Genomic DNA, 26,427 nt, shown 5'->3' with positions numbered 1-26,427 from the left:
AGTCATCTGACCACCAAGCTACGCCCACCAATTAAACCACGCCCACAGAACGGGTAGGGAAAATTTTTAGCTTTCACCCCTGGTCTCCCCCCACACACACAGAGTGGGGCTGACAGAAGAGAGTAGGTCATGATAGCTTCAAAATAGGAATTTATGCAGTGTCTACCATTTCACTCAGAAAATTGTCCCAAATTAACGAAGAGCTTTATCCTACACGATACTTTCCTGTAGTCAACTAAGAATGAAGTAAGCAGCATTTTAACAATGAAGACTCAGTCAACTCTGGACCTCTGTGCTAGGCTATTAACTTCCTATTTCTATTTATTCATTTTGCATACTGCTAGTAGACTATGTGAGTTAATTAAATGAGAAAAAATTAGCTTGAAATCCTAATTGTAAAAAGCCCAAATAAAAATGTGTACATAATTCCAAATTGGAACGATACCTCTACTATTCCAGCATACATATCCTGTTACTGTATTTCAAACAATGTCCTTTCCACAGAAAGGGGCTTTTAAAAGTATTTCAGAATGTGCTTGTTCTTGTCCTCAGCAGCCTCATCCAGAGGGCTGTGAACACCTGGTTTTTCCCCCAAGCATCAGGCAGGGATGGAGGCCGAAATCTGAGGACAATTGATCTGGCACTTGGGGGGAAGGTTACTTTTGTTTTTAATTATATTTTTATGGATTGTTGTGAGCTGCCTAGAGCCAGTGGGACAGGCAGCCTTAAAAGTCCTGTAAATAAATAAATACGACATAGATAATATGCAGTTTGGAAGTCCGTGGGAATGGATTCATGGTGCATTTCCTATGACAGTTTTGTTGCAATTTCCAGGAAGAGTATAGGGGATAGATGAAATTTTTATTCTCTTTGTTTTTGATAAGACTTTACTGAAATTGATAAATATCTTCAAAATAGAAATAACAAGTGATCTTTTTTAAAGTGGGAATAAAAGAAACTGACAGACCTATTCATCCAGGCTTGAGCTCTTAGATTTTAAAAAAATCTGATGGAGTTTCTGTGTATTCAACCATGTTGATGAATTGGATTTTCCATTTCTTTTTTTATGGCAGTCTCATCCTCTGTAGAAGCTCATGGCAGGCAGCCACACTAGTCTTTCTGCTGAGGTAGCTGTTGACTTTGCTAATGCAGAAGGTAGAGAAAATCAGTTCATTTTTCTGATGATACTTAGAGTGATATTAGAATAAATGAGAAACGTTTTTTTTAATGAAACTGACAAATTCATCGTTCTTTGCAGGACTAGGAAGCAGGACATATTTGGTTGCCAAACAGGTTGAGAAGAAGTTACATTGCATTAAGAAATTGTTTTCAGAAAGATTATTATAGCTTCACTTGGGTTTTGTTAAACCTACATTTTGTGAAGTCTTTCCATAAAATTAGTTTTTCCAATGAAAGTGCTCAGCAGTGCATATTACCAAACAAGCCTGGATAATTTTGTTGGTGGTGAAATTAAAGTACCTTTTTATTTCCTTCATTTTGCTACATATTTATTTCAAATACACAACCTAAAGGGGACTTCATGAATAGAGAGTTTACAAACCCATTTTGAACTAAAAAATGAAGATCTTTCTCTTAGGCAAACACTGATAACCTTGAGTAAGATAGAGTGATGTTAATCAAAAGATAAAACTGAAATATTGATACCTTTTCATGTAAAACAAAGATGCAAGTCTGATAACTAAAGCTATTGCTGTTAATCTGTTACTCAATACAGCATTTTACAATATGTAGGATGGAACAGTATATAATTCTCATATTACTTGATGTTTATTAGTTTAAAAAAATATAGCTAATACCCATTTTAAATTAAGCTATAAAACGATGGAAAACATTATGAATGGCAACAATTCTCTTGCACACAAGAGAAATACATTTATATTTTATTAAACCAAATTTAAAATGTTTTATACAGTCTCTATACCAGAGCAGCCAGTATTCTAGAATTTTGTAGCAGTTTATAAACAATCTTTCAGTTGCTTTTTCTCTGCCATGATAATAATTTCACAAAAAGTGTTATTTGTGGTTATCCATTTTTGGATAACCTGTTATTAGGTCTGATTTTTTTCTGTAATTAAGTTAGTAACTTGACATATTTTTCTCTTCTTGTTTCTCTTGGAGCCCTTTGTTGTAATAAAATATCATGGCATAGTTTTGGGAGAAAGATCTTGCTTCAGAGAAGGTCAAGATGCTAACTCATTGCCAGAGTTTCATGCCATAGATTTAGTGGAATTGCTTCTCCTTTCATCTTTATGCTCTCGTAAAAGCAGGTCCTTACATGACTACCAGAGATCTGAGATTTCTCATGTCACGTTTATGTAAAGCTTTGGTGCTAATCCATTTCAAACTTGACTCAAATCCAAATGCTTGGTTGGCTGTCAGGAAGCACGGTAAATCCAGTGTGAAATGATGCCTGTCCTTATACCAGAATCTTTGGCCTGATTTCCAAATATAACCAGTTCCTATGTTGGAACTGAAGTCCTTGGCTTTAGTTATTATTATTATTATTGGCTATTATTATTGGCTCCTGCTCTCTACCCGTATCTGTACTGTAGAAAGTGAAGACAAAGTTGGCTGGAGATTGATAGGACTGTAAATGTCATAAGAATGGATTTTATATAGAACTCTCTGTTCTGGTAGAATAGAATAGAATAGAATAGAATAGAATAGAATAGAATAGAATAGAATAGAATAGAATAGAATTCTTTATTGGCCAAGTGTGATTGGACACACAAGGAATTTTTCTTGGTGTACATAAAAGAAAAGATACATTCGTCAAGAATCATAAGGTACAACACTTAATGATAGCCATAGGGAAACAGTCAATATAAATCTTAAAGGATATCAGCAACAAGGTTACAGTCATACCGTCATAAATGGAAGGAGATGGGTGATGGGAACGATGAGAAGATTAATAGTAGTGCAGATTTAGTAAATAGTTTGACAAGTGTTGAGGGAATTATTTGTTTAGCAGAGTGATGGCGTTCTGGAAAAAACTGTGTCTAGTTGTTCCAGTGTGCAGTGCTCTATTTTGAGGCTAGGAGTTGAAACAGTTTATATCCAGGATGTGAGGGATCTGTAAATATTTTCACAGCTCTCTTTTTGACTCTTGCAGTATACAGGTCCTCAATGGAAGGCAGGTTGGTAGCCATGGTTTTTTCTGCAGTTCTAATTATCCTCTGAAGTCTGTGTCTGTCTTGTTGGGTTGCAGAACCAAACCAGAAAGTTATAGAGGTGCACATGACAGACTCAATAATTCCTCTGTAGAACTGGATCAGCAGCTCCTTGGGCAGTTTGAGCTTTCTGAGTTGGCACAGAAAGAACATTCTATGTTGTGCTTTATGGATGATGTTTTTGATGTTAGCTGTCCATTTTAGATCTTGTGATATGATAGAACCTAGAAATTTGAAGGTCTCTACTGTTGATACTGTGTTGTCTAGTATTGTGAGAGGTGGAAGTATGGAAGGGTTTCTCCTAAAGTCCACCAACATTTCTACGGTTTTGAGTGTGTTCAGTTCCAGATTATTCCAGTCGCACCACGAAGCTAGTTGTTCAACCTCTTGTCTGTATGCAGATTCATCATTGGATTACTGCAATGCTCTCTACATGGGGCTCCCCTTGAGGGGCACCCGGAGGCTTCAGTTAGTTCAGAATGCGACTGCGCGGGTGATAGAGGGAGCCCCTCGTGGCTCCCGTGTGACACCTCTCCTGCGCAGACTGCACTGGCTACCTGTGGCCTTCTGGGTGCGCTTCAAGGTTTTGGTAACCATCTTCAAAGCGCTCCATGGCATAGGGCTGGGTTACTTACGGGACCGCCTGCTGCTACCGAATACCTCTCACCGACCCATGCGCTCTCACAGAGAGGGACTCTTCAGGGTGCCGTCAGCTAGGCAGTGCCGTTTGGCGACACCCAGGGGAAGGGCCTTCTCGGTGGGGGCTCCCACCCTCTGGAACGAACTCCCCCCAGGACTTCATCAACTTCCGGACCTCCAAACCTTCCGCCGCGAGCTTAAAACATATCTATTCATCTGCGCAGGACTGGATTAGATTTTAAATTTATATTGGTTTTAATGGGTTATTTTATATTGTTTTTAAAATTTGGCCATGTAGAATAAGTTTTTTAAGTGTTATTTTATTTTGTATTTATATGTATCTTTTTTATCTGCCTGTGAACCGCCCTGAGTCCCTAGGGAGATAGGGCAGTATACAAATGTGATAAATAAATAAATAAATAAAATAAATAAATTGTCTCTAATGAGACCGATCACTGGTAGTAGGAAAGCTGACTGCAGCACATCTACTGTTTACATCTCATGCTGAGGAATTCTCTCTTCCAGAAGTCATGAATAGGTGATTGATTTAACAACAAATGAAGTGGAGAGTAAAGTAACCTATTCCAGGACAGGTAGTCCTTGACTTTAGTTACCTTTCATTTAGTTACTGTTTGAAGTTACAATGGCGCTGAAAAAAGTGCCTTACAACTGGTCCTCTCACTTATGACTGTTGCAGTATCCCCAGTCACATGATTAAAATTTAATGCTTGGTAACCAGCATGTATTTAAGATGGTTGCAGTGTTTCAGGGTCATGTGATTACCATTTGCCACCTTCCCAGCTGGCTTTCAAGCAAAGTCGATGAGGGAAGCTGGATTTACCTAATGACCTCATTTCACTCAACAACAGCAGTTATTGTTTGACAACCATAGCAAGAAAGTTCATAAAATTTGATGCAACTCACTTAACAATTACTTGACATAGCAAAGGAAATTTGGTCCCAATTGTGGTTGCAAGTTGAAGACTACTTTAAAAATCTAGTAATCCTAGATAAATGTAGTAAATGTAGAAAAAATAATTGCTACCAACCTGCCTTCCATTGAGGACCTGTATACTGCACGAATCAAGAAGAGGGCCGTGAAAATATTTACAGATCCCTCACATCCAGGACATAAACTGTTTCAACTCCTACCCTCAAACGATGCTATAGAGGACTGCACACCAGAACAACTAGACACAAGAACAGCTTTTCCCCGAAGGCCATCACTCTGCTAAACAAATAATTCCCTCAACACTGTCAAACTATTTACTAAATCTGCACTATTAATCTTCTCATAGTTCCCATCACCAATCTTTTTCCACTTATGACTGTATGACTGTAACTTGGTTGCTGGCAATCCTTATGATTTATATTGATATATTGACCATCATTTGTGTTGTAAATGTTGTACCTTGATGAACGTATCTTTTCTTTTATGTACACTGAGAGCATATGCACCAAGACAAATTCCTTGTGTGTCCAATCACACTTAGCCAATAAAAAATTCTATTCTATTCTATTCTATTCTATTCTATTCTATTCTATTCTATTCTATTCTATAAGAAGTTTCCATGTGGAGATTGACCCGTGGTAATTTGACCCATGATAGAGTCAGCAAAGCTGGTTACTGAAGAATAGAATAGAATTCTTTATTGGCCAAGTGTGATTGGACACACAAGGAATTTGTCTTGGTGCATACGCTCTCAATGTACATAAAAGAAAAGATACATTTGTCAAGAATCATAAGGTATAACACTTAATGATAGACATAAGGTACAAATAAGCAATTGAATCATATTAGGAAACAGTCAATATAAATCATAAGGATACTAGCAACAATGTTATAGGTTTCAGTCATAAGTGGGAGCAGATGGGTGGGAAAACCTCTCTTAGAGTCAAAAGTAGAGTCAAAAGTACTTCCAAAAAGCAGTGACAGGCTTATAGTAGAAATGAGATCTAGCTCTTAAATTGGGCTATTAATCTGGGTTGAAGTTTATGGCGGGAAGGTCCATTGAAAGATTTAGGTGGCAAGTATGTGTCCTGTTTCATCTGGAAGATTCATTACTAGAAAATCAAAATATTCTGTTATATAATCGCCATACATTTGATTACATTATTCAGATTCTCCATGAAAAAACAGATTGTTGATCATGCAAAACTATTCTAAACTAGCTTCCTTCAGCCAGCTGGTACTAAAGAATCTAATAGTCTAAGACTATAGACTAGACTCTACATGGTGTTCCAGGTACTCTTGGCTCACCAGAGTGATATAGACGGTGTAAGAGGAGAGTTGTGTTAATGTAGGGTAGCATTTTTTCTCGCTAACTAATATATTAAAAGGCATTAGATTTAGTGAATTACATTTCACTTCATTAGATGCATAGAAAAGCTAAAGTGATGTAGGAGTTAAATTAGGACAACGTGTTTGTATTGGGTGGGAGGGGTAGTTTTACAGAGTGATATCACCTAACTCTAAAAAATCATATATTGTCCTCTGCGGTTTGGTTCCTCCTTTTGGGAGTGCTTTCCCAGCTATGTGCTAAACTGTTTGAATCTACAGTATCTTGAATCTACAGGATCTACAGGATCTTCTCACTTGAAATACTTTGTCCTTTGTGTCAACTGCATCTGTCCACTAAGCAGCCCATAATCATTGTACTCATTGATGGATCCACTTTATCAGGTTTTTTTAATTTATTTTTTATTTTTATTTTTATTTTGTCACAACATTATATACAGGAACATATATTGAAAGGAAACAATAGGACAGGAATGGTAGGCACTTTTGTGCACTTATGCACGCCCCTTATAGTCCTCTTAGGAATGGGGTGAGGTCAATGGTAGACAGTTTTTGGTTAAAGCTTTTAGGAGCTGGAGTGGAGACCGCTGAGTCAGGTAGTGTATTCCAAGCATTAACAACTCTGTTACTGAAGTCATATTTTCTGCAATCAAGATTGAAGCGGTTGACATTAAGTTTGAATCTGTTGTTTGCTCTTGAATTATTGCTATTGAAGCTGAAGAAGTCTTTAACAGGAAGGACATTGCAATAGATGATTCTGTGTGTTAAACACAGGTCTTGTCGGAGTCAGTGGAGTTCTAAATTCTCTAATCCCAGGATTTCAAGTCTGGTGGAATAAGGTATTTTGTTGTTTACAGAGGAGTGGAGAACTCTTCTTGTAAAATATTTTTGGACTCATTCAGTTGTATTAATGTCAGAGATGTGGTACGGGTTCCAGACAGGTGAGCTGTATTCAAGAATGGGTCTGGCAAATGTTTTGAATGCTCTGGTTAGTAGCGTAGAGTTTTTGGAAAAGAAGCTGCGCAGAATTAGGTTTACAACTCTTAGAGCCTTTTTTGCTATATAGTTGCAGTGGGCTTTGGCACTTAGATCATTTGATATGAAAATTCCAAGGTCTTTGACAAGGTGGGGGTCATCTGTAAGATAATGTTCATTAAGCTTGTACTTAGTGTTTGGGTTCTTTTTTCCAATATGTAAGACTGAGCATTTGCTGGTTGAAATTTGGAGTTGCCAAGTTTTAGACCAATTGGATACAAAATCAAGGTCTTTTTGAAGGGTATTACTATTGTTGGTGGTGTTAAAGAGTTTGACATCGTCAGCAAAGAGGACACAATAACTTGAGATATGGTCACAGAAATCATTTATGTATAGTATGAAGAGCATTGGTCCAAGAACGCTACCTTGAGGAACGCCACTTTTGACAGGGACAGGATTTGATAGAGCATTGCCAATTTTGACCACTTGTTGTCTGTTTGACAGGAAAGCAGTTATCCAATTGTGAAGGGGTCCTGAAATGCCATAGGATTTTAGTTTTAGGAGAAGTTTATCGTGTACTACTGAGTCAAAAGCTTTGCAGAAGTCTATGTAGATTGCATCTATTGCTTTGCCTTTATCAAGATTAGTAGTCCATATGTTTTTGCGGTAGAGAAGTTCTGGTTTAAAAATAATACCTCGCTTGTTCCCTAGTTTGTTTCTATCTTCAATACACTTCAAGACATTGTTCTGGCAGTATTTCTTTCTAACCTAACCTGCTACTGAAATCCATTCTTTACTGTTGATTTATAAAAGGGCTACACCTCTTCTCAGGTCAGATCAGTTATACGTTTGTCATTGTGGGAAACAATGTGGGCTCTATTTCTCCCACTGGTCTGTAAATGTTTTTAGTGTTCCCAGTTAAGCTCGCTACCTTCTCAGCTCCAACTTACATTAAAAGCCACTGCCTGATTTAGAGACCTTCCTCTTCAGGACATCTCCAAAGAAGCTAGGCAGTCTACTTCATCTACCCTTATGAAACACTGTGGTCTGGATGTCAGGGCCAGGGATGAGTGGGGGGATTTTTTTCCCTTTGAGAGAAAGAGTGAGCATTTCTTCTTTTTACCTTTAAGTGGCCTTGCTCTTCTCCTATCAACAATATACAATATAGGGAATGTGGGGAGGGGCAACATCTTTGCTTTTTTCAGCTTGATTAAAGAATATTCTAAAATGTTGGGCTACTGATAGGGTAGCCTGTCAGCATGATTCAGGGATAATGATGGGAATAATGACATACAAGAAACCCACTGTGATATAAATTGCAGCTGAGTTAGTGTTAACATTTTACTAAATAAAGTCATTCAGACAAAATATACACTCTTCTTAACTCTTCTGCATATTACTCCTATCTTACCCAATGTTAGTTATTTTTTTATGGATAGGTTAAAACATCAATCCAAATTTCTTTGTTAGGATTTATTTATTTTATTTATTTTTCGTATTTTTATACCGCCCTATCTCCCTAGGGACTCAGGGCGGTTTACAGGCAGATAAAAAATACATATTTTTGAAGTGCACACGGAAGACCACAGGTAGCCAGTGCAGCCTGCCGGGATAGCTCAGGCTGGTAAAGAAGCCTGTTATTAGAACACAGAGCCTGCAATTACTGCAGGTTCAAGCCCGGCCCAAGGTTGACTCAGCCTTCCATCCTTTATAAGGTACGTAAAATGAGGACCCAGATTATTGGGGGGGCAATAAGTTGACTTTGTAAAAAATATACAAATAGAATGAGACTATTGCCTTATATACTGTAAGCCGCCCTGAGTCTTCGGAGAAGGGCGGGATATAAATGTATATATATATATATATATATATATATATATATATATATATATATATATATATATATATATACACAAGATAAAACATCAATTAAAAAACTTATTCCAAACAGCCGAATAATTAAAAATAACAGTATACATAATAAAACCCATTAAAACCAGTTTAAATTTAAAATCTAAAATCTAGTCCAGTCTTGCGCAGATAAATAGATGAGGATTGGATTTCAAAGATGAAATATTTTGTCTGTTTCTATTAAGGAAGCTATTGCTGTATAGCAATATGTCCCTCCTGGCTGGTACTGGCCACGCAGGAGGTGACACGAGGCTGGCTCCAGGGGATTACTAATGCTTCGTTGTTGGACGGGGTTTTTCCTGCTGCCTTGAAAGAGGCGGTGGTGAGACCCCTCCTCAAGAAGCCTTCCCTAGACCCAGATGTTTTAGGAAATTATCGTCCGGTCTCCAACCTTTGCTTTGTGGCGAAGGTTGTAGAGAGTGTGGTGGCACATCAATTACTCCAATACCTGGCGGAAACTGTCTATCTAGACCCGTTCCAGTCCGGCTTTCGGCCCGGATACAGTACGGAGACGGCTTTGGTCGCGTTGGTTGATGATCTCTGGAGGGCCAGGGATAGGGGTTATTCTTCTGCCCTGGTCCTATTAGATCTCTCAGCGGCTTTCGATACCATCGACCATGGTATCCTGCTGCACCGGCTGGGGAGTTTGGGAGTGGGAGGCACCGTTTATTGGTGGTTCTCCTCCTATCTCTCTGACCAGTCGCAGACGGTGTTGGCAGGGGGGCAGAGATCGACCCCGAGGCGCCTCACTTGTGGGGTGCCACAGGGGTTGATTCTCTCACCTCTCCTGTTCAACATCTATATGAAGCCGTTGGGTGAGATCATCAGTGGTTTTGGGGTGAGGTACCAACTGTACGCTGATGATACGCAGCTGTACTTTTCCACCCCAGGCCACCCCAACGAAGCTATCGAAGCCCGGTGTCTGGAAGCCGTACAGGTCTGGATAGGGAGAAACAGGCTCAAGCTCAATCCCTCCAAGACAGAGTGGATGTGGATGCCGGCACCCCGGTACAGTCAGCTGCAGCCGCAGCTGACTGTTGGGGGCGAGTCATTGGCCCCGATGGAAAGGGTGCGCAACTTGGGCGTTCTCCTGGACGGGCGGTTGTCTTTTGAAGATCACCTGACGGCCGTCTCCAGGAGAGCTTTTTATCAGGTTCACCTGATTCGCCAGTTGCACCCCTTCCTTGACCGGGATGCCCTATGCACGGTCACTCATGCTCTGGTTACCTCTCGCTTGGATTACTGCAATGATTTCTACATGGGGCTCCCCTTGAAGAGCACCCGGAGGCTCCAGTTGGTTCAGAATGCAGCTGCGCGGGTGATAGAGGGAGCCGCTCATGGCTCCCATGTGACACCACTCCTGCGCAGGCTGCACTGGCTACCTGTGGTCTTCCGGGTGCACTTCAAGGTGCTGGTTACTACCTTTAAAGCGCTCCATGGCTTAGGACCGGGTTACTTACGGGACCGCCTACTGCTACCCACTGCCTCTCACCGACCCGTGCGCTCTCACAGAGAGGGAATCCTTAGGGTGCCGTCCGCCAAACAATGTCGGTTGGCGGCCCCCAGAGGAAGGGCCTTCTCTGTGGGGGCTCCCACCCTCTGGAATGAACTTCCCCCAGGACTTCGCCAACTTCCTGACCTTCGAACCTTTCGCCGCGAGCTGAAGACATATTTATTCATCCGCGCAGGACTGGCATAGGATTTTAGATTTTATTCGGTTTTATTTTAGTGGGTTTTATTGTTTTAATAGATATTTTAATTCGGGCCAAATTGAATAAGTTTTTTAAATATTATTTTATTTTGTATTTATTCTGTTGTTTTTTATCTGGCTGTAAACCACCCTGAGTCCTTCGGGAGAAGGGCGGTATAAAAATTTGATTAAATAAATAAATAAATAAATAAATAAATAAATAAATAGTCCTGGTGTAGCATTTGTAGAAATTTATTTCAAGGTAGCATTTACTATTTCATCTTTGATATGTGTATATTTAAATAAATTATGTATGTACTGTGATGTTTATATTACAACTAGTATATGAGAGAAACAATCCTGAGACACTTTCCTCACGTCCACAATAATATCTTCAGGAAATTAGGCATCTGTTTTTATACTTAGGTTTGAGAATCCTTGAATGAAAGCTGGCTGTCGTTAGTGCTTAATCTTCAGTAGCTTCAGTTTAATTTTTTAAGTGTTGCAATGCAGCAACAAAGTTTCAGCATACTGAGTTTTGATAACCTTGCCCAAGCCTTTTAACCAGTGTGTGACTTAATTGGAATTACGGTTTTCTAAACCAAGAAATCTATTCCTTTTTTAATTAATTAACCTTGCACTTATTTAAATAATTTATTTTTATTCTTTTCTTGGACAATCAAAATAAGCTCATTTTACTTTCCAGCTGTTTTTGTTTTGTTTTGTTTTGTATGCCCTATCCAACTGTGCCTAATAACCTGGTTAAAAAAATTCTAAACTTAATTAATCTACTTCACAAAGAATAACTAATACCCCATTTAACAAACAACAAACTAACAACTAGGAAGACAGAACTATGTTGTAGTGCTACCTATTTTGTTTAGCTTCCATTAAAATCAGTGGGAAAGCTGCTGTTGATTTAAAATGAGCAGTGCCCTTCCTTGCACTAGTGCCGTGATGGAGAACCTATGGCATGCAGAGCCCTCTCTGTGGAAACGCATCCCATTGCCAGCTGCTCTTCTGGGTTCCGTTGTGCACATGCACACCGGCCAGCTGCTCTCTTCCGGGTTTTGGCACACATGTGCATGATGGAACCTGGAAGAGAGCAGCTGGCTACTGTGCGCATGCACACTGGCCAGCTCCTCTCTTTCAGGTTCTGGCGCTCCAGCGCACATGTGCACCCTCGCTCCAGTTTTGGCACTCGGTGCCGAAAAGGTTAGCCATCATTGCACTAGTGTATATGCTTGTGGTTCATTGAAAATAATTGTACAATACTATTATGATGAAAATATTAGTGAGAGTGCTTGCAGAATTGGTCAAGCTTCATACATAAGACACTGAAGGAGAATTAAAGTTTCTTGTATTTTTTGCATTCACTGATTCACATCTCTTCCTGTTGCTACAAGCTGTGTTTTCCTGACATAGACAGAAAAAGAGGACAAGCCATACAAAGTTTATTATCCTTTTTGCCTTGTTCCTCCCACTGTTTGCTCAGGTGGGAAGATATAGCGATGATCTATTTTCAACAGACCCAGCCTCATGAAGGACAATTGCATAAAATCCTTTCTGGCATGATCATTAGAGGTGCCAGAACTCTGACATGTAGGTTCCTACATGTCCAAATCCTTTAAACTCCATCAATTTCGCAAACAACTTTATAAACCATAGACTTTCATATTCCAAGGGACTGGGAGTTCTTGGGAAGTTGCTGAATACTAGCTCTTGCCAGCCCCAGCCAGTTTGGCTGACTGGAAGTGAAGGCTTCTGGGAGCTGCGATTTGGCACTATCAGAAAGGCTACAGTTCCACACCCCTAGTTTATCAACTCATTCATTTGCCTCAAAGAGAAGATAGAGATTTTCATCTGATGGCAGGAAGCAACCGGGACCATGGACTTTTGTAGAATCCTGCTTAAAGGACTGGACCACAAAGCACTAATAAGAGGATAAGGACATCAATATTGTCTTATGTTGGCAGCTAAAGTGTTGATTTTTAGTTTCTGTTGACCAAACTTTTGACAATAAAATGAGATGTGTGTGTATGGGGGAGGGGACTAACAGTGGATTAAATATAACTAATTGCTTTCTAGGCCGCATATTTAATTTACTCTATACAGTAATCAGTTATAAATTGTTAAAGTTAACAACTTAACTTTAAAGATTAATAAAAAGTTAAAAATTAAGTTATAAATTGAATATTTATATATTTGAAACGGTACAGGGGGTTGGATTAGAAGACCTCCAAGGTCCCTTCCAACTCAAGTTATCCTGTTGAATAGAATTAAAAAAGAAAATGTGATATTCAGTTAAAACAAATTAACATATTTCCTCGTTGTCCTTGTTTAGGTCATGGAACCAAGGGAGTATTTGAGCTTCTGTCGGGATGGCGTCGAACCAGAGAAAATTTGCCGTTTAAAGACAGGGTTGCAGATGCCTATTCGGATGTAATGGTTTCCTACACCATGACAAGCTCCTTGTACTTCATAGCCTTTGGCATGGGTGCCAGTCCTTTCACCAACATTGAGGCCGTGAAAGTCTTCTGCCAGAACATGTGCATCTCCATCCTGTTGAACTACTTCTACATCTTCTCTTTCTTTGGCTCCTGCCTGGTGTTTGCCGGGCAGCTGGAGCAGAATCGTTACCACAGTATCTTCTGCTGTAAAATCCCCTCTGCAGAATATCTGGAAAGGAAACCCGTTTGGTTCCAAACCATGATGAGTGATGGGCACCAGCAGCCTTCTCATCATGAGGCTGACCCATACCAGAATCACTTTATCCAGCATTTTGTAAGGGAGCATTACAATGAATGGATTACTAATATCTATGTTAAGCCATTTGTAGTGATACTGTATCTCATTTATGCTTCTTTCTCCTTTATGGGCTGCCTGCAAATCAGCGATGGGGTCAATATTATCAATTTGCTCTCTAGTGATTCTCCGAGTGTGTCCTATGCTGTTATTCAACAGAAATACTTCAGCAATTACAGCCCAGTGATAGGATTCTATATCTATGAACCTCTTGAGTACTGGAATGGCACTGTCCAAGATGACCTAAAGAAACTGACTGAAGGCTTCAACACGCTGTCCTGGCTTCAACAATATTACCAGTACCTGAGAGCTGGGAATATCACTGCAACCAATAAAAGTGACTTCCTTAGCATCCTCCAAAACTCCTTTTTAAGAAAGTCTGAGTTTCAACACTTTAAAAACGATATCATTTTCTCCAAGTCTGGGAATGGAAATAACATTATTGCTTCCCGTATGTATCTTGTAGCTAGGACTAGTGAAAAAACACAAAGCGACGTTATAGAATTGTTGGAGAAACTCAGACCGTTGTCCCTGAAACAAAGCATCAAGTTCATTGTCTTTAATCCTACTTTTGTCTTCATGGACCAGTACAGCCTCTCAGTAATTATGCCTGTCTTGATCTCAAGTTTTGGCATCTTGCTGGTCTTGTTACTTACATTCTTCCTTGTTATTCACCCTCTGGGGAATTTCTGGTTAATTCTCACTGTCACCTCAATAGAGTTGGGTGTCCTGGGCTTAATGACTTTATGGAATGTAGACATGGATTGCATTTCTATATTGTGCCTTATTTACACTTTGAATTTTTCCATAGATCACTGTGCACCCCTGCTTTACACATTTGTACTAGCAACTGAGCATACCAGAACTCAGTGTATAAAAAGTTCACTCCAAGAACACGGAATATCAATTTTGCAAAATGTTACATCTTTTCTTATTGGGTTGGTCCCCCTCCTTTTTGTGCCTTCAAACCTGACCTTCACACTGTTCAAATGCTTGCTGCTCACTGGCAGTTGCACACTTCTGCACTGTTTTGTTATTTTACCTGTCTTCCTAACATTCTTCCCACCATCCAAAAAACACCACAAGAAAAAGAAACGAGCCAAACGAAAGGAGCGAGAAGAAATTGAATGTATTGAAATTCAAGAAAATCCTGACCATGTGACAGCAGTCTGAAAGTCAAATAAAAATATGTGGGTTTTTTAGTACTGAAAAAAATGTTACACGGAGCTGCAAGGAAAGTAAAGATCTCCACTGCTTGTGCTGGCCCCTGCGAAGCAAGACAAAGGAAGCCCAAGGAAGGAGCATATAAGATCCATGGAGGTGAACGTGTTGTTAAAGTAATAACCATTTAAAAGGAAAAGAAAAGAAATGAGAGAGGGGGTAAAAAATTCCTCCAAAAAGTTTCTCCTTTTAATCCTATGACTTCACGGAGGGGAATGCTTATTAGCAGTTTTAGCCAAAAAAAAAAAAAAAAAGGTCTCTTACAAATGAAATTATTAAGATTGTCCTAAGTTACTGATTTTAGCAGGCCACATAGTTTCAAAACAGGAAGAAAAGAAACAGTTACAGGAAAATATAGGTATGGCCATAATAGCGATCATATATTTTAAAAGTTGGCCCAAATAAAACCTATGCAATTGGGAAGTAGATATTCATTCCACCTGAAGCCAAGTACTTCCTTATTTTTTATATATCTTTATCTGTCTGCAAGTCACAGATGAAAATTGTTTTACTACTGATAGCCAAAATATCCCCTCCTAAAATATAAGTTCTGTATGTACAGTATGTGAAGGAAATTATTTAAAGAAAGTTAGCTTCTACAAAGGTGGCATTTGACTATGCTCTCCTCTATGAATAGAGTGCCCCTCAGAACTACAAGTAATGAGAGTCACAGCAGACTCTCCTTGAATTCTGTCAAGCATCCCAGGGCTGAAACACTGCAGTGCTACCTATAATTACTGCAGTGCTGTCCTTTCGCTTCCTACACATACTCTGTACCAACATTAGGCACAGCATACTAATCAGGCCAACGTGTCAGCTATAATGATAGATCGCATTCCATAGATACAGCATGGGAATCATTTTGTGCCTGGATCACGTTGGATACATAGCAATGTTAGCACCATTGAGGCGGCTCAATGTGAGGTAATGCAAGATTTTCCTTTGAAATACGTTCCAGATAAGTATTTCCTTTAGCAAACGGATAAGTTGACTGTGTCTTTTGCCATAAGAAATTGAGAAAAGATACATGTTTTAGTGAGAGTTAGCAAACGCAAGAGATGAGGCTGCTTGAGAAATTGTTCTTTATAAAGCATTACTATTAAATATCTGATAGAATAGCTACGATAAAAACAAAGCTTTGTGGCTGTTGAGAATTGTAGATGAAAGCAGTAAATGTGTCTCTTACTGCATGACTTTAGAATTAAACCATAGCAAAATGATACTACCTGTTCTACCAGTAAAGTCTCTGCTTAGAACTCCAAGTGCAAGAGAAGGAATGGAAAAAGAATGAACCAAAAAACATAGATTGGGTGAAATTTTACCCTGAATTTATAATAAGCCACGTATTTCTCTCCCAAATGCATTTTGGAAAGGGCTTGCTTCATGCATTGTTGCCTTGCATAAATGAGCAATGTCTTCCTGAAAAATATATTTTGTATATTATTATCACTGTTGACAACCACTGTCAAGGGGAATGTGGGGAGGGATTAAAATTACTAATTCTTTTCAAAAGAAGCCGATTCATTTAACAGACTCTAATCATCTATACTGTACCACTTGGCTGTGCATTGAAGATTTATGGATTTATGCAGAGGTACAGCTACTATATCTGGGCTGCAAATATCTGGACAATCATTAGATGGAAACAGAGAGAGAAAACTCTCGTTGCCCGCTCACCTTCCTCCTCACCTTAGTTCTCCTCACCTTCCCCAAGTGGCATGTAAATGACTAGCGATGAGTAAACTGTAAGCAATACCACGCAAAGGAAAGGGTGGATAAAGTGAATATGGGAGGTGCTCATAATCCTCCCACTGAAAAGGACAAGCCCTCTGTAATGTCCATTCGCCCATTCCTAAGTCAGGGGTGGTGGAAGAGGCTTCCACAGAACTCAGTGCTGGCCCTTCTTCCATGCTTTGTGTTCTTTCTTGTACTTAGCGAACTGTTTCCAGGTATTACTGCTGTAAAGAGATTCCGATTTACTAATTATTTAACCTAAAGCCATATTCTTCAATAACATGTAATGCCATAGTGAATCAAGGCCAAACCATTTGAATTATTTCATATTTTTGTAGTTGTGCCAATCCAAGCAGACACCTTTAAGACAAACCTAGAAATATTAAAGATTTTAATCTGATATATTCTATCTAGAAAGTATATGCTGTGTTACAAAGTAATTGTTCTTCTCTTTAATGTGTTTGGGGGAACTAAACATGTACCTGGATTTTAATCCCCATGAATGCATTACTTGACATAAGAATGTTGTCCTTATAATATTCCATTGTAAGACAATCATTATTGATAACAATTGGTATTTGGTCATATAGAAGATATAGTTGGAATATAAAAAAAGATAGTATGAGCAGATTGGCATATTTCTTGAAGACATTTTTCAAAATGGCTGCTAGACAGCCTTTTATTACACTACCCTCATGAACACATGCCATGTCCATAAAATGTGGGTCATGCTACAATATAGGTTTTTATATACAGGTAGTCCTTGACTTACAACAGTTTGTTTAGTGACCGTTCAAAGTTACAATGGCATTGTAAAAAGGGACTTATGACCATTTTTCAAACTTAAGACTATTGTAGCATTCCCATGGTCACATGGTTTACATTTGGATGCTTGATAACTGACTCATATTTATGACCATTGCAATGTCACAAGAATCATGTGATCCCTTTTGCAACCTTCTGACTAGCAAAGTCAATGGGGAAGCCAGATTCACTTAACAACCGTGTGACTAATTTAACAACTGCAAGGATTCACTTAACAAATGTGGCAAAAAAAGTCATAAAATGGGGCAAAACTTACTTAACAAATTTCTCACTTAACAACAAAAATTTTGGGCTCCATTGTGGTTATAAGTTGAGGACTAACTGTATAATGAAACAAATGATAACATTCTTAAAGGTTTATCTGTTTACATCTTGAAATTAAACAATACTTAGAAAATAAATATAAATTAAAGAATTACTAGTATTTTTCCACAGCAAATTCACAAATGAGGGTGTAACTCATATGATTACATCATTAAGCCTTTGGCTTTCCAAGATGGAATTCTTGTAAGGTATATTATTATTCAAATCAGGCTCATAGTTGAGTATGAGAATCAACATGACATATATTCAAGATATTTTGTTAGCCTAAAACCTGTTCTAATTGATCAGCATACATTAAACAGAGGAAGATTTGCTTTGCCTCAAAGTTAACTGTTCAGAATCTGCATTGCACCAAGGGACAACAGGCTGAGTTGCTAACTGTAGCAACACTGGTATGTAGATTGACTATCCAAAGTGTTCCAATAATATATGTTGTACTGCATCTTATGTTCCGTATATAATTTTATGCCTAATCTCTTTTGTCATACCCTAGTCTGGATTTTCTTTTCTGCTGTGTTATTTTTGCCTTTTAAAAAAACGTTATTTTAAATCATCCAGAAAAATGAGATGGTTTAACTCTTGTGACAAATAACTTTTAAAGCAATCAAGGTTTTGCTGCACTGTATAAAAAGGCATTCCTAGGGGCGGGGGAATTGAGAAGTTTTTGTCATATTTAACAGTGGATCTATAGATTACAGTATCCGTTAGAATGCTAATCCTAGATGGAGAAACCAAACAAATGACTACATTTTGGTCAGGGACAAACATGTTCTCCATACAATTAGGTATTCAGCGAAGGAAAGCAGTTCTACAGCGAAGGAAAGCAGTATTAGCCACAGTTTGATGTATTTGTTTTATAGTCTGTGAACTAAAACATGACTTCCAAGAATGCTTGAATAACTGTGAAAAGAAATCACAAAGACATGCCCATTAAAATACATTTCCTGATCTTCAACTGATACAGAAATTCTTGCAGCTAGAAAACAGTTGGAATATTTCCTTCAAACAATGCAGAACATTCTTCAATTTTTCATCAACATATGATATTGATATGTTGGTGGTGCATGGGGAAAATGCAGCAATTAAAAACAATCCAAACTGTTACTGAAAGATTAAAGGAAGACATTTTGATGTTGTTACAGTATACAGTAAAGCCAAGGACTTTTCGGTGCAGTTTCTCTTGATATGAAATTGGATTAAAAGGAGGGCAGTTGTCCATAAAATGTTTTGACAAGTCATAGTTGCTGAAGGAGCAAGAGAAAAGGAAGGAGATCCAACAGCATCATTGAGTTCTTAGATTTCATAAGAAGTGGCAGATTATGTTAAATTCAGAAATGGCATGCACATCAACAAAACGAAGCATGAAATCCTCACCCATTAAAGACATTGAAATTGCTCTTTCAGGTCATATATTTCTTCCATCACACAATGAGCTTGTTTAGAAGATTTTGGAACAAGAATAATTGACCTTACAAAAAGGGAATTCTGTTGCAGACATTCTTAATAAGATATATTGCCATTCAACTAGCAATTGATTGCTGATTTATTTGTGATGACTTAAAATCCTTTCTGTAAGAACTATTTCTTTGCAAGTATGCCTCTACTTCCAATATACATTGTTGATCACCCACAACTAGGAGGCTAAAAGGTAGATATACCTTCCACATTTAAGACTTTCAAAGTGTATGGCAGAATTATACTCACATTTGAGCAGCAGACTTCATTTTTAGAGATGCACTGAAAAACTCATCAAGAACTTGAAAGACAGAGACGGCTTTATCTGATTCCTTACATTTAATGACCTTTGAATGTGACACCAGCATTCCTGTGTAGTTTCAGATATTTCAAAGAGAAATGGGGTTTGGAGATTAATACTAATTTTGACAAGATGAAAGATTAATAATACTCTACCCCTAAATGGGAAGGATGTCAGTTGAAATGAACAACAATAAAAACTAATCTACATTTATTTAGCATTGGGGAAGAGCAGGTGCATGCAGCTGACCGTGAAAGAATACAGGAAAGGAAAGAGTTGAAGAAGTTTGTGATTCACTAGGATGAGGAATTAAAGCAAAGGTGTGCCATGTGAATCTAGACGGGCTCCATCTGCCAGGAACATGGATCAGGGATTTGACAGAACAATTCCCAATATGCATCAAGTCACCTGGCAATTATCCCATGTTGCTAATACAAGTGAAGGCAAAAGATGTGTTGAGGTCATCTAAAGTACATTGCTATAAAATTAGGAAAGTAGTTTCAGAAACTGGAAACTCAGGGGGGTCTCATCAATCTTCCACCTAGAAGAGGGCCAAAAAAGAGGAAGAACATTATGAATGAATGACTGGCCACATAAATGCTGTAGGCAGGAGAGATATGTAAGGCTTTTGAATGGGTGGTGGTGGTGTAAACAAAGCAACATATTTCAAGAGCTTTAATTTCCAACAATGTAGGCCCCACGACAAAGTTTCTTATATATTGCTTGCGTCTGTTATGATACTATACAACCCTGTTGGACAGAACTTTTCAGTTGGCGCAGTCACACATTCTTAAATATGAATCCATGCACCCACAAAAACCCTATTGTTTTTTCCCATTCAATGGCTTAAAATTTGTGACTGTCTAAAAGCTAGACAAATGTACATGTGGTAGAATAGATGTCAGTTGTTCAATGTTGCATATGCGTAGATTGCAGATGACTGTAAGTTATGTATTTTGAGCCATTTACAGTCACATAATAACTGTAACAATGCTTTCTGCATGTTTTTGTATTTGCTAATAAACAATTATCATAGTATTTTTTAAAGTGATGCCTTGTTTTATATTGCCAAAAACCCAACAGACCTTTTAATATTATCAATGGTTTTGTTTTACCTCTAAACCATAGTTTAATATATGCTGTAGGGGTATAAATGTCATGGTTTATGGGATATATACTATAGGAGAATGGTCAGCTACAATTTCCAAAAATGATGTTCATAGACTTATGTCAAACTGCTCATGTCTAGTCATTTTTTTCATTCCATAATGTGTCCTTTAATTCCAAGTATAACTACTGTGCGTCATAAGATTCTTATAAAACTGTATTACAAGGACAGGACTATGTTGACACTCATCTGCAATGATACTCGTATTCAAATTGAAAATTTAATTTAGTGGAGGGTTCGGTTGATTTGTATCTGAAAATTCTTTGTAGTATTTCAAGTCTTATAAATCACTATATCTTGCACATCAGTGTTCCATTTGACCTTATGGTCATGTTAGGAGAAACATTAAAGCTTAAGATCTTCAGTAGGGCTATTGTTGTTAATGTTTTTTCATGCTAAGGTCAGGGTTAAAAAAAATAAGGTTTCTGTGATGTACCCAAACTTAAAACATCATATATTCATTAAAGAATTCCCTGGATTTGCTTTCTCAATAAAATTAGCATCTTGGAACTTGAAGAAAAATTTTATTGAAGCAGTAACAGGGAAGGAAAGGGTTAATTTCCTTTCTTTGTTTCTTGCTGTCCTGATTTTGATTGTTTTCTTAAACATTCATATCATTTGCCAATGTTTGTGCAATTTAAAGTGATGTATTTACTGCTACACCTAGTCTGGCCTTGAGGTCAGTGATACTTGGAATGAACCATAGTTATTAACTGGGCCATCAAACATGTCTGAGCAAATGAAATAGACCTCTGGTTACTTGAGTGCATGCAATAATAGCTGTTTCTCAGTATATTCATGTTCAGCTAAAATGCGTACATGCATGCTACTTACAAATATACATCAGGCAACTAGAAATTTAAGAAACTTAAGGGGGACAGAGTCTCAATAATGGGCTAGTGTTTCAGAACAAATTACCGTATTTTTCGGACTATAAGATGCTCCAGACTATAAGATGCACCTAGCTTTTGGGGAGGAAAACAAGAAAAAAAAATCTGCCTCTGCCTCCCAGCACTTTGCCTCCCTGCAGCAAACAGCAAACAACCTGGTCAGCTTCAACACAACCTGATTTAGCACGAGCAGCTGATTGGCAATTGGATCTGCCTCCTGGAATACCACCAATCAGCTGTTTCAGGATGTGGGGATCGCCACCGGCCATCACCACCGTTGCCACCCATTGATGCTGCCATCTATCACCGCCTCTATGCACCCCGTTTTCAGCCCCAGTGCATCCTGTTTTTGGCCCATTCCAGGTGGTGGGGATCGCCTCCTGGAATGGGCCAAAAATGGGATGTGCGGTAGCTGAAATTGGGGCGGGTGGAGGCCAAAAACAGGATGTGCAGAGGCCAAAAATGGGGCATGCAGAGGCAGCGATATGTGGTGGCCGCAATGGTGGCAGTGATCCCTGCAGCCTGGAACAGCTGATAGGTAGTATTCCGGGAGGCCAATCCAACCGCCAATCAGTTGCTTGTGTTAAATCAGGCTGTGCTGAAGCTGACCAGGCTGTTTGCTGTTTGCTGCAAGGAGGCAAATTGCTGGGAGGCCGAAAGGTGGGGACAAGTGGGTGGTGGGGCTTCAGTAGCATGCACTCTAAAAGACACACAGACATTTCCACCCACTTTTTGCGGGGAAGTGCATCTTATACACCAAAAAATACAGTAAGTCTTTCCGGTAAGGGGAACATGGAAAAGAGAGAGAAGAAATGTTCCATCTTTGTATGAAATGTAAGAACTCAAACTAGGCACTTCCTAAAGATAGAACGGTGGTTTTTCATTTCTCAATCTTATCATTCAGTCTGTTTAAAATTAGCTCTGTTGTGAAACCAATATAAATTAAGCAAATTTTAACCAAGATTTAAAAATAATGACTAGATATACATGCATTTTTGAGGTGACAATATGAAAGTTCTACTTGAATGTGATTTAGTATTCTACTTTAGCAAAAACATAAAAGAAACTGAGTGTATTAACAAAACATGTATTTCTTTTCACCTTCTGTGTGAAAAAGAATGTTAAAAATAGTTGATACCTTCTACATTTATATGGACCCTAAGAAGTTTACAGAATCTGGCCAGTGGTCTACCTAGCCTTAGTTTTGTATACACTTATTGACTGGCAGTCTTCAGTAGCCCTAGTTGTATTTATCTATGAATCATTTTGTGCAAAGCAAATATGCACTGTTGCCACAAAACCTGCAATAGTTCATATTTGGAAAAGCATAGGCATTAATAGCTTCTATCATAAAACTGGCATGCACATGAAAATAGCACTGTTATTGAACATCTGTAAATTAAGCAGTAACAGGCTTCTTCTAAACTTTCATTATTTTCAAAATACTATAAATTTGTTGTAGCCATACAACAGATTAAGCAGAGACAATTACATCTGCAAATATATTCCAAGTGCATGGCAAATAAAGTGGATCTAGCACCATAAGCTGTTATCTCTCAAGTGATTGCATTATGTTTATGAGGCAGGGATTGGACATTATGTATATTCCTTCAGAATATGTGCTTTTAGTAGACATCTTAGAAAAAAACCCAGTTAAATAGAGCAAATTTCATCTATTTGTCTATTACCGCATCATGTGATGGGATGATCAAATCATTGGAAATGACCCGCTAGAAGAGCTGTTACAATCAATATTATTGGTATGAATGTTTAAGAATATTATGTATGTGAACTCAATTGAGTTTTATTAAAAGAAACTAAATTTTGCAACAGAACTTCAAAATTAACGTATCATGTTAATTCAATTATATATTTTTTAATGCCATCAATTACTTTTTAATAAATGTTGCAGTTTTTTGTGCAATTGTACAAGCAGAAATATTGTATATGTTGGTGATTACAATGTAGGCTATAAGTCGTCAACTTATAGCCATTTGTTTAGCAATAGCTTGAAGTTCTGACAGTACTAAAAAAAAGTGACTTACAACAACCAGCCCTCACACTTAAAACTGATGCAGCATCCCCATGGTTACATGACTACAATCCGTACACATGGCAACCAACTTGCCTTTAAAACAGATGGGCTGTCCTGGGTTCACATGATTGTGGTTTTGCGCCTTTCCCAGCTGGCTTCTGGCAAGCAAAGTCAATGGGGAAGCCAACAGGGAAGGTTGCAAATTGTAATCATGTGTTCTCTTGCTTAATGATCACAGCAAAAAAGATTGTAAAATTGGGTGCGGTCATATGATGCCTCGCTTAATGATTGCACCACTTAACAACATTTTTTTCCAGTCCCAAGAGCGATTGTAATTCTAGGACTACCTGTATTCATTTCAGGCATGAACTGTATAATAAAGATGCCTGGCACAGAGGCACTATCCACAACTGCTGCTTTCATAACGTGGTGGTCTCTAAATATTTCTAAATATTGAGTGGTCCCCCATCATTCTCAGCTTGCATATAAATGATTGCAGTAAAGAATTAACACAAGATAGGATAACTACCATACACAGATACATATTCAGGAATCGGAGTCTTCAAATCCATGCAGGATATACTTCCATTTTTTATGGCAGCTATCCTCAGCCTAAATTCAAGGCAAAATATTTTTATTTTTAGTAATTCTTTATCCTGGAAAAAAATAAACCCTCAAGGATTATGAAAGTGTATATAAGGAGATAGTGTTACTGGCAGGATAATTTCTGGTTAAGGCTTTCTGGACATTTAAGATCTTACACATATCTGAGTCCCGAGACACTGGAAAGCTCATGTGGCTCTGCCCATGCTGGACTATACAAAACACAGGACTGTATTTGAGTGGTGAATACATTTTATTATGGTCATAAAGTAAAAAAGAAACAAAGAAACAAATAGCAAAGTGGAAATAGCATTTACTCAGAGCAGGGCAGATTTTACCTACTTAACAAGTTTAGAAATACTTAAGTGCCCAAAATTGTCCTTTTGTCTAATAAGTAATGTAAAATAAAATATAATACATTAAAAGGGGAGCCAGTTTAATCTAGTGGTTAAAGTACCAGGCTAGAAAGCAGGAGATTGTGAGTTCTAGTACCATCTTAGCCATGACAGCCAACTAGGCCAGCCACTCCTCTCAGCCCAACCCACCTCACAGGGTTGTTGTTGTAGTAGGGAAAACGAGAGGAAGAAGATGTATTGGATATGTTTACCACCTTGGGTTGTTCGTGAAAATAATAAAGGTGGGATTCAAGTAAATAAAAATAAAATAAATAAATAAAAATAAAGCAAATCAGACAGCCCTCAGAATTTAGAAAGAAGGGTAATTAGCTGCAAACAAGAATCACTCTAGAAGTGAGCTGTACTGTAGTTTCTACCACTGCATCGCAGAGACAATGTCATATAGCATGGGGGACTTTCCTACACTTCTCTTCCAACTGCGGGAAAATATCAAAATGGCCCAAGGATAAAGTGAAACAGTGATCCTGTTTGGAAACTGGTTGATTTAAAATTTGGGAACTCATAAATAAATAAATAAATACATCCTGTAATCCAACTGGTGTTCTACATCTAGAATGCTTTGTTTCAAATTTAAGCTGGCCTGTTCTAACTCCAATGACAGAAGAGTATCCCAGGAAAATCCACAAAAATGTAATTTCCTAGAAATGACTTTTTTCCCAAGAGGAATTAAAATTATCTTCTATGGGGCCAATCCATTTGTGTTGTGTAATAATGTCAACCAGAAATAATCCAGTCACCTTATTTGATCTTTGTGATCCCTGCTTGTCACTGAAGCACCATAGCTAAGACTTAATGAGAGAGCAGGAAAATATTTTTCAGGTATTTCGACTGGATTTTCACTAATATTGCCATCTCAGGATATGAATATCCTAATTCTGTCCTGTACAATAACTGGGCATGAGCCTTAGCGGCAAATAATATAATTTCACAGCAGAAGGCATTACTTTTGCATAGTTGAGGCTGATCTCTATGCCCTTTGGAACACATATTCCCAATGGGCATTTTGGATTCCAGAACCTTTCCTAAATATTTACCAGTTCTATAGCTTGGGAAGTTTGGAAAATATGAGAATCTTAGAATATCTATGACTATGTCCTTGATACTGCAGTGAAATAAAACAGCATGCAAAGCTCTTTTTAAGGCCGATAGAAGTCAAGGACAAAGGAACTACATTGTCAGCTATAAGAATGAATTGGTATGCTGTTGGATTAATTTAGGGGGTGGAAATTTGAGCTGTTTATGCTGGCCTAGTGAATGTAAATTTATATATAAATTAAATAGTTCTGAAGCAAGCATGCAGACCGTAACATTGGTATTTCTTTGGTTAGATGTCCTTGAGTATTATATCTACTTTTACTCATATTTTCATGTATTTAAATATTTGTAGAAGATATCATTAGATTGCACCCTAAAAGTTTGTCCTAGAAATTTAATTGAATGCAAATTTAAAGTCAGTGAAAACTGCAAATAGCAATAAACATGTCTAAAGGAATATTTTTAACAGAAGTTGCAGCATTATAGAACAATGTAATGTAATTGTGCATGCTTCAGCTGTAAGGACCAGCTTCTCCCCTCCTTCCAAGAAAATACAAACTCTTGAGAACTTTGTATTTCAAAAGTAATCTTTTATTGAAAGGGATGAAAGCAAGTCAAAACTCAAAAGAGGTTCTGGGGTCACTCAGTTCAGGATAAGTTCCGGATAAAGGAAATTAGGAACCCCTGCCCACCTTCTGATGTGAATTGCAGCCAATCTGCAGGTGTGACTATGAATTGCATCAGCCACTCTGAGAAATAGATATGAAGAGTTTGTCAGGGTCATTTTACAATTCACTCATTCCCCCCTTTTTCTAAGGTGTGTGATTTCTTCAGGGATTCCTGGCGCCAGGCAACGGTTATAAATCAGGGTAAAGTTTATACAAAGAGGATCAGGCAAGAAATTGGATAC

General features: G+C 38.2%; 1 protein-coding gene across 2 annotated transcripts in view; it reads left to right on the top strand.

Annotated features, from left to right (window-relative positions):
* PTCHD4 (patched domain containing 4) overlaps positions 1–21,480 on the top strand; it is a 78,078-nt gene extending 56,598 nt beyond the window's left edge. For both annotated transcript variants that reach the window (XM_058183907.1, XM_058183917.1), the window contains exon 3: positions 13,050–21,480. In XM_058183907.1, coding sequence (XP_058039890.1) covers positions 13,050–14,683 — 1,634 coding nt within the window. In that variant the 3' untranslated portion in view covers positions 14,684–21,480. The remainder of the gene's footprint in view (positions 1–13,049) is intronic.
* Positions 21,481–26,427: the final 4,947 nt, after the last annotated feature.

This window comes from Ahaetulla prasina, chromosome 1, assembly GCF_028640845.1.
Source record: "Ahaetulla prasina isolate Xishuangbanna chromosome 1, ASM2864084v1, whole genome shotgun sequence".
NCBI lineage: Eukaryota > Metazoa > Chordata > Lepidosauria > Squamata > Colubridae > Ahaetulla > Ahaetulla prasina.
This window is presented reverse-complemented; position numbering and strand designations above follow the sequence as displayed.